We start from the raw sequence: 9,071 nt of genomic DNA, 5'->3' as shown, positions 1-9,071 counted from the left end.
TAGAATGATAAAAATGGAATTTATTCACGCATCATGTAAATTAATGAATCCAAAAGGTCCAAATAAATAAAAACTACGTGGGTATGCCAGTTAAAAAAGTATAGATGAAATATAATGTAATGGGTATGTATTGAAGAGGAAAAATGATAAAATATTGAGAAGGTGGAGTTGGTAAGTAAAGGCCATTCATTGTCTACTCTAACTACTAAGCTTTTTTTTTTTTTTTGGACTCAAACTACTAAGCTTGAGAACTGTCCTTTCAGATATAGTTGATAGATGTACCATATAAGTTAAACATTATTTTCCAGTCTGTTTCCTTTTTCCACCTATCTATAAATCAAGTGAGTAAACATCGGTAACTGTGTAAAATATATTAAAAAGAAACCAGTAACTGTGAACCTCCCAGCCAGAAGTGGAGTTATACTAAAAGGAGGAATCCCTAAGTAATGCCAAGTTAGTAAACCTACAAAGCTAATATTAATAGAGCAATTCACAACTCAACTGTGATTCATCTCAACGTACCCTGACAAGAGCCACACAAATTATATAGTAACATCTAGATCACGACACAAACATCGCATAATGCTTCATGAAGCAATCATTTGTTGTAATCCACGGTATATGCATAACCATTTTAGATATTTGCGAAGTGCAAACACATCCAACCATGATGGCACATCAATTAGTCCTAATGCTCTATAAGAGTATTACTAGACAAGATTACCTGTGATAACACCAGTTCTCCATAAAGAACGAGGGGAGTTCCCCAGCATCGTCCTCTATTCCTCTAAAGCCAGAAACAAGGCCTTTGTCCTGTTCGGTTAGCATGTGTTGAAGCGCATGACCAAATTCATGGAAAACAACTTTCACCTGCCAATTTCAGCAACACATATATTACCACGAATGCTTAAATGGCAGATATCAAACAGAGGATGAAGATACTTAATGAAGGACAAGTAACCACTACAATGAGCATAAGGTCAGAAGTCTCATCATTCATAACAATGACAAAATCATCTGAAAGGGTAAAATTATTATGGCACAAGAATGGCTCAATTAATCATATAAAACTGTCATGGTCAATAACTGAGGACTCACCAAGTATCGGGTGTGAATCAGAACGATTTTAGAATGGGAGTAGGTAATATTGAAAGTTGAACGATAGACCCATTTCTAGATACAGGTATTGGAGGAGAGAAGTGCGTATCTTTAGGCATCATACAAAGAAAAATATCAGCACTACAAGGATTCCATGAAATCACATCAAAAAATAGATTGTCATCACAAAATTCTCAAGCAAAAATTTGCTTGGCATTTACATCATTAGTCTTCTTCCACAAACTAATCTTCTCTTGCTAACAACTGTTATTGAACCTACTTCTCGATTCTTTCAGCAGTCCCGCCCCTAGCGGGTGGAATAAGGACAAATATATACGTGGACATATTCATAAATGTCTTCACAGTTGCAGAACTTTGAACCCTATTTAAAACTAGAATCGTCAAGAAGTTACCAAATCGTTAAAACTAAGATCGTCGAAACCAGACTAAAGAGCCCTCGTCTACTATTTCTGATGGTAATATTTCGTTCCCACCGGCTTGCATTAGCTTGTGGCCGCACTGGCTACCCTCCATCTGTTTAGTATTTCGGACTCACATAGTAGAAAAGAAGGTCAATAAACCGAGGAAAGGAGTAGAAAATCGACCTCTTGGAACGTAATAAGAGCCGGCTTGTTCCCCAAAGCTGGTGTTTGATTGCACACTATGATAGCAATTGGTAATCTTGCACTTGCACCATCTCGAGACAGCACATGGCTTCGACCAACAACCTCACTTGTCCAGCTTCCTCCCCTTTTCTCAGATGGTCGAGAAAAGGGATCATAATAGAAGTATGCAATTGGATTTCCGATAGAATCTTTCACATGGTAGAATCTAACATAATTGTTCCAGACCTGGAGAATAAATAAGCATTTTATCAGAATATATGGACTAACAGCACAGGAAAGGCAGGAGCAAAGCATTACACTTATTTACCGGCGCTAGTCCATCAGCAGCCTCAATCTCAATTCCAAAAAGTGTCCTTGCAAGGTTGAAAAGGCCCTCCATCACTTCTGGCAACGAGAAATATCTATGCGTATCATCCTGGAAATTGCAAAAAGTTGTGAGGCTATTCATATTCACATACGTAAATCAGGCTCTAATTATTGCGTTCCTAAAAATTTTAAAGGAAAAGAAATATTAACCAGAAAAGGGTGACAAGACTTGGTAAGCAGCCTGACCGCATATTCAAGACGCTTTTGCATTTATCATGTGCACCCCCACCTCCTATTCCCCAGGTTTCCTATCGAAACCCTTCTCTTCTGCTCTTAATGCCCCCAACCCCCAAAATTCCCCCAAAAGAAAAGGTACCCCATTTCGGCCCTACATGTACATACATGTATATCTGTGTCTGTATGTATTATGATGTATATTACAGCATGATTATTCAGGAGCAAGTATCTTTATTCACTTTACTATCAGTAATGCAATTTTTGCTGTATAAAATACTCTATACACATTTGTGTGAGACAGAGAGAGTTAACCTCATCAATGTCATCTTCTGCTTCAAGCAGCATCTCGCTCCCGAAGTTGATGTCACAATGGCTCGAATCATCACATTGTTCTGCCCCTTGATTCTCATCAAAACGTTCTGGGTCCTCGTCGTCTGAATAATCACTCTCAATTTCTTTTTGCGAATAGCGATGTAATGTTCTTCCTGTTTCGACGCAAGCAGCCTTCCAGTCCAGAAGGCAATGTCCCAATGGCTCAAATCATCAGCTTCTTTTGCCCCTTGATTCTTGGCGAATTGTTTTAGGTCCTCCATGTCTAAATAATCAAGGCAACACATATCAAGATATGGACGTTGAGTTGAAATTAAAAGGAAAATCTCTGAAAGCAACCTAATATTGGCCGTTGACGTCATCAAACTAAATTAAAGGTTCAGCCTTGCCCCCCTTACTTTTCCCAGGCCCATCCAACTCATTAATCCACCCCTCAACCCTCATCACCACCATTTGCACATTGATATTTGTATGAAATGCTGTTGTTACAATGACTGCATTGCTCTTGCAAAATTCTAGATGTGCTCCTATTATTCCCCATCTCCTTACTAAAACTAGATTTGCTTGATTTAGCTCGATCACTATGTGCTGGTGAAAAGTGGATCTAGCGATCAAGACGGCTAGCTAAACCAGCTGTTGAGTGGCAATTGGATAAGTGCGACGCGAAAGAAAGAAATTGGGGATAACATCATGATGAGAGAGAGAGTGTGTGCGCGCGTTATTAATACCCTCTTCATATGGATATATGCAAGAACATATATGATGCAATACAGGGAATACCATGCACATTTGAAGCAGCAGAGAACTATCTTGTAACATTTATCACAAGGGAACCCAAAAGGGCAACATCCGATCACGCGATATTCCCATATAAACAAGGGATACTGAGCCTTTAAATCATATTACTCCCCCTAAAGCTTATTAGATTTCTCCAAAGAGGGTAAAGAAAACTTGTGAAGCACAAACCAACATCGATTACAAATTAAAAGTTCATGTACTGACGAGACTTAAATATACTAGGTTATTCATCTACATCATACCTTGAACTGCAGCATCCCATGAAGCACTCCTAAGCTTTTCCAGAAACTCTTCCGCTTTATCAATGGTAGCCATTTTTGTTGCCATGCTAACCTGATGAGACTCTTGCATTAAGATGTGATGATAAAACAATAACAATGAATTGGTCACACATGCAAAATAGATTCTCCTCCAGGATAATTCGAGGAAAACAGAGGAAAGAGAGGTTCGGAAGCATACTTAAGAAACACTTAAAGAATTTATTTTAGAGACATTACATATATATAATTCCATAAGTGCCTACAATAACCATTTTGTCTGCCATATTCCCTTGTAAATCATATACTCATGACAACAGCCAAAAACAATGGGAGTTGGTCTACAATTAGTGACTAATTCAAATGGTATCATCCCATGGATGACAAAAGTATTTTGTCTAACAAGCTTCACACTAATCCATTCAAAAATCAGACAGAAAAATTAAAAAGAAATATAATTATTAAATGTAAACGAAAAAAAATCTGATAGATAGTCCTAAAAAGTCATACCTCAACATAATTGTCATAACCTAGAAGCTTAGCTTTTTCCAATCTAAGCTTCAAGATTTCATCAATGATTAGAGTGTTGTCAGTATCTCCGCTGGAGGCCCGAGTAGCATAGGCACGGTAGATTTCGTCACGTAAAGCTCTATTTTGAGCAATCCCCATGAAAGAATGATAGTTTGGTTCATCCAAGGTGATCACCCAGGGTCCATCTTCCGCCGTTGCATTTTCATACCCCTTGAATATGACAAGAAAATTATAAGTAAAAGATCAAACAGACTCTTGGATAAAATGTGCTCAAAGAAATATGAGAAAAAATAGCTCAGCAAAATAGCTGCTATTGTGTATCACCTTTGACACCGCTGTTTGTGCAGCCAGATCAAGTTCTCGAGGAGACAATCCTTCCATCTTCGTCTTATCAGTAATCGATTTTTCGAATTTCCTTGTGGCATCCATGATATTCTCATCAAACTTTCGACATAATTTTCGAAGTTGCTGTAATCAACTAATTAATCAAAAGGCAGTGATTGGATGATTGAAATGTTCAAATAACGTAATCTACTCTACTACTTTCTTGCTCATAAAGAAAATACAGTCAATGCCACTACTAACAGATTTTCAAAATTGAGTAATTCCCATCACTCAGACGCTAGAATTTAGAACAACTCATATCCGACACCCCTCAAACTATAGCAAAAGTGCCTTCATCATCTCAGACATCACATGCTGTTCAATTCCACAAGTCACAACAAACTTTAGTTTCTATACACATGAATTTAACGCAAATTATCCCCTGACAGCAGGGATAAGGAGATATATTAAGAAAGTTTTGACACGTGTTATTGATATAGAGCCAACAAAATCACGCAATATCATATTTGTCGTTTATACATTGGCGAAAAACAGTTTACACTATCACCATCACCAACTAACAGATTTTAATTTGTTGGGCGTATTGATAAAACGCATCACCTGCTCAATTTTGTTGAACTCTTCTCTTTTAGCGTCTTTCAAGGCAACCTCATTGAGAACTCCTTTCCTGATTTGGTCTGCAACACAAAATTTTTTCAAAAGCCAAGGTAGGGGCATCACGATGCAACTTAAAAAGGGAAACGGCGATGAGATCAATGAAATGAACGATACTGTCATATTGCCACAGAAAGAGCAACAAAACTTATTCACCTTCGACAACCCGTTTTCGAGCATCGGTCAATATCTTCCAATCAGGTGACTCTGTTAATCTTTTTGTGGGTCTGCTATCGAGTGACTCTCGAAGAGCCCTTTCAAAGCGTTGTGAATAGAACGCTTTGCTCAAGTCTAAGATCGAACCTAACCTTTCTCTGCCTGCGTTACAAAATGGAGACAAGGAAAGCATCGCTCAGAAAACCACGCAAGCTAAGCAGAAGCAGATAAAAATGAATTGATCGGCATCGCATGCTAGAGTGAAAAAGGCACTCATCCAAAAGCAGCAAGAGCGGCATTTCAAGAACAAACTTTTAAGTCTTCTAACTACGCCCCTTTTCATCACCCAATATCATTTTCAAGAAGATCCCTCTCCAAGTGAACCAACACAAAGTGAAAGAAAAAAATTACCTCGACTTCGTCTCTCGCAAGCACGCAGCTCAGCGGTACACTTGACGGCCTGGAGATGATCGATCATCCCCCCAGACTACCGTCCATCGATCTACAATCTTCTCGAAACGGCTCCACCAGCCTCGACCACGACGGCTCCGCCGTTCTCTCCAGCTCCTCCAAATCACCCCTCCTGCGGCATAAAGACATTCACAACACCAAGACCTCAAACGACAGCATCAACAAAAAGAGACAAAAAGACATCATTTTTTTCTTTTTTACCAGCTTCTTCACGAGAGAGCCAATCGCAGGACGGATGTGCGCCTGGGCTCAACGGTGGTGTCGTAGGGAGGGAACTCAAAGTCCCGCAAGAGAGGAATGCTCTCAACGCCGGCGTCGGCCACGGGTGGGGGGCGGAGGAGGAGTGAGGAGAGAGCTATCGGCGGAGCAGTTGGAGGCAGAGGAGGAGGAGGAGGAGAGCGGGAGAGAGAGGGGGTGTGGGACTTGTGCGGGAGGAGGGAGGACGAGAGAGAGAGAGAGAGAGAGAGGAAGAGAGGACCTTTTTCTGGACGGGGAACGGTGTCTCTGACGAATCGTCGATGAAGATGATGATGATGATGATGATGGACAGAGCGACAGAGCGACCCAGAGCGATGCGAGTACTAGTGGGGCGTAGTGGTAGTACTGGAGCAGGATGTGCAAGCTCAAATCGGGAAATGGCACACTTCCCGCCGCCCGCGCCAGCTGTCTTTAATGTACGGGAGCAGGACAAAATCTCTGTCTACGCGATTTTCTTTCTATTATCAAGAAATAGAAATAAAGCAAAAAGAAAAAAAAAAAAAAAGAACTCGTATAAATTGAAAGAATAACATTAATGTTCAGCTTACTTACAAACGTCCTCGATGCATTATCATGTCTTGAGAGTTTTGCATAATTACTTCATTCTCCGTCGCAAAAGATTCGTACTTCCTCTACCCAGCATTTAAACAATCGTTTTCAATGGATATTATCCTGTTCATAATATTCATTATAAAGAATGACTTTTGCACGCGTTGTAGCAACGGGCAAAATCGATGCTAACTTCAAAAATAAATAAAGCAAAGGATGTGCAACATTTTTTTGCTTGGTTGGATAATTTTTTAGAAAGCCCACTAAAAGCATCTAATATTTAGTACCGGAGGGCATGTTGCGAATATAAGTTTCGATTTTTGAGAAATGGCAAACTTCCCGCCGCCGCGAGGAACGAGCGTATCGGTCCTGCAATGTAAAAAAAAAAATGACTATCAGATTTGAGCGGAAATACAAGTGTCGAAAGATCTTATTGATGAGTAAAATTATTTTCTAGATTCGAAATTTATTTCGGGTCTTGAATCTCGGTGGCTAATCTTTTGTAAAATCTTGATCGACCCAGACTAAATTTAATGATTCTGCGAAAATGAATATAAAATTTGAGGTGACACAGCGATTCAATTTCCAAATCTAAGCAAAAGTTTTGCCCATCCAGACTCCATCATCCATGTGTTTTTCTGTTGGTGTTTTCAGCTTTAAACCTCCACAAAAGCAGCTTCAGAAGTTGTTTCGTCCGTTGGTCTGCACCCCCACAATTTCCCAAGGAAACCGGATGACTTTTTTGTCCGGTTTCCTTGGGAAATCAAAATCTCACCCGCTGGGATTTGATTCCCATAAATGAAATCTTGTTTGCCCAAGAGCAAGTTTAAAATGAAAAAGGGAGGAAAAAAAAAAACTAGAATTATTAATGACCAAAATTCAGTTTGGTTCCCATGAATGATGGCGGGGACGCGATGTCATATCCGGTGACTAACAGTTTTGGGAACAACCGTATTGGCCAATGAAGATTTGAGAAGTGTAGGCTCTTTGAAGATATAATCTTAGAGCATATTAATAGGTTGTGAAATGACCGACCGAAATGAAATGCGATGCCTCTCCGACCGAAAGCTTTTCATCTAGAGAGACAACAGTATCATGGGTAACGAAGCGACTCCGGTGAAAAATCAAGTCCATGGCCAACTGTTCGGTGAAAAAAACTTCGGAAAAAATTGGAAGTCCAATCCACCTTATATTATTTGTGTATCGGACATCTTATATTATTTATCCGTGACTCCTTAAATGTCATTTGTTTTATTTTGGACCGGCACTCCACCATCTAATTGTAGTGAAATTGCACCACGGATTTCATTGGATTTGTTTCTTTAAGTATTACACACGTGAAAAACCAATGATTTTTACCTGGTCCGGTCGACCATTGTATGCAAAATAGAGTTGATGGTTCAAGTTGCACCGTCGCTTCGTAGAATGCAAGCACAACTCCCCCAGGGGCCAGAACAGCATTCAGATGGCCCGGTCTGGGCTAGATGTGGTGTCCGTTCTGGTGCTTTTCTAAGAACTGCTTCAACATTTCGTTATCTTATTTTGAGGGATCCTAGTTCACAGTTTCCAGCAGAATCTAGACGGTATCATCTGTACATATCATATGCCTGTCCATGGGCGTCCCCGTGTCTCGCATACTCGAAGATCAAGGGACTCGACAAGGCCATCATTTCCCGGTAAATTGCACCGTGGGTTCGGAGTTAAATCGGGATTAACTTTACTAAATTGGGATCTCCAAACAAGTTCAGTCAGCCAAACCTCGGAGGGATAGAACAAAGGAAAGTGACGAGCATATGGGATGGGTTTTCCCTTCTTCAGATACTGAGGAACCCGGGGCTGAACCAGATCCTCTCAATGGCGCAAAAAGTATAAGAGAGCTTTACGAGTTAGCTAGTACCAATTGCTCTTCCTGTAAGTGACCTTATGCTGACGAGGGCTGTTTATCCGTGCTTTCTTTCTTCTCAAGATCGGCATTATCCTTTTCATTTGTTGTCGTCTCATCTGACGAGGAAAAACTTTTGCTTTTGGATTAGTTCCTTAGGGGATAAGAAACTCAAAACAATCGTTAACAATGAAAGCTCTGAGATCATTTGCATGTTTAACGCCCAGTTCAATCACTCAGCAGAGAATGCTGCTCTGGGCCTATATCATCCTCCCCTGAAAACTCGCATTGACGACGAAACCAACGAATGGGATATGCGACGCCATCGATAATGGTGTCTACTAGGGTGGCTTTGCCAGGAAGCAGTGGCCTTATGACGAGGTAATTAGTTATCTCTTAGTTAGTACTTAAACGCAAGAAAGGGCAACTTAATCCGGAAAATTGCACAGTTTTACCCTTTCAGTCTGACAAAAATAGTAAATCATGCGGTTTTGTTTTCAGTTGCACTCTTTCATGCGAGACCCGTTTAAAAAAATACTTTCTACTGATGATAAGAGCCTTCGTGTCCCATAG

General features: G+C 40.2%; 1 protein-coding gene and 1 pseudogene across 1 annotated transcript; one reads left to right on the top strand and one right to left on the bottom strand.

Moving 5' to 3' along the window:
* Positions 1 to 569: 569 nt before the first annotated feature.
* LOC115687252 (organellar oligopeptidase A, chloroplastic/mitochondrial-like) lies at positions 570 to 5,557 on the bottom strand. The gene is made up of 9 exons (XM_056319556.1): positions 5,339 to 5,557; positions 5,129 to 5,205; positions 4,508 to 4,651; positions 4,163 to 4,393; positions 3,638 to 3,728; positions 2,714 to 2,862; positions 2,032 to 2,139; positions 1,704 to 1,949; positions 570 to 870 (listed from the first exon to the last, which is right to left on the bottom strand). The coding sequence occupies exons 1-9, from the start codon at positions 5,529 to 5,531 to the stop codon at positions 721 to 723; spliced, it is 1,389 nt and encodes a 462-aa protein (XP_056175531.1). The 5' UTR covers positions 5,532 to 5,557; the 3' UTR covers positions 570 to 720.
* Positions 5,558 to 7,711: 2,154 nt separating this feature from the next.
* LOC115687251 (uncharacterized) lies at positions 7,712 to 9,071 on the top strand (annotated as a pseudogene).

Source organism: Syzygium oleosum, unplaced genomic scaffold (assembly GCF_021117445.2).
Source record: "Syzygium oleosum isolate NSW1041296 unplaced genomic scaffold, Sole_v2.1 Sole_v2.18, whole genome shotgun sequence".
Taxonomy (NCBI): Eukaryota; Viridiplantae; Streptophyta; class Magnoliopsida; order Myrtales; family Myrtaceae; genus Syzygium; species Syzygium oleosum.
Note: the sequence above shows the minus strand (reverse complement) of the source record. Positions and strands in the feature narration are given on the sequence as shown.

Coding starts and splice junctions, on each gene's coding strand:
- LOC115687252 (XM_056319556.1), bottom strand. CDS start 5,531: ATGCTTTCCTTGTCTCCATTTTGTAACGCAGGCAGAGAAAGGTTAGGT. Junction 3,729..4,162: donor GTTATGACAATTATGTTGAG/GTATGACTTTTT, acceptor GAGTCTCATCAG/GTTAGCATGGCAACAAAAAT. Junction 2,140..2,713: donor TTCGCAAAAAGAAATTGAGA/GTGATTATTCAG, acceptor TGCAATTTCCAG/GATGATACGCATAGATATTT.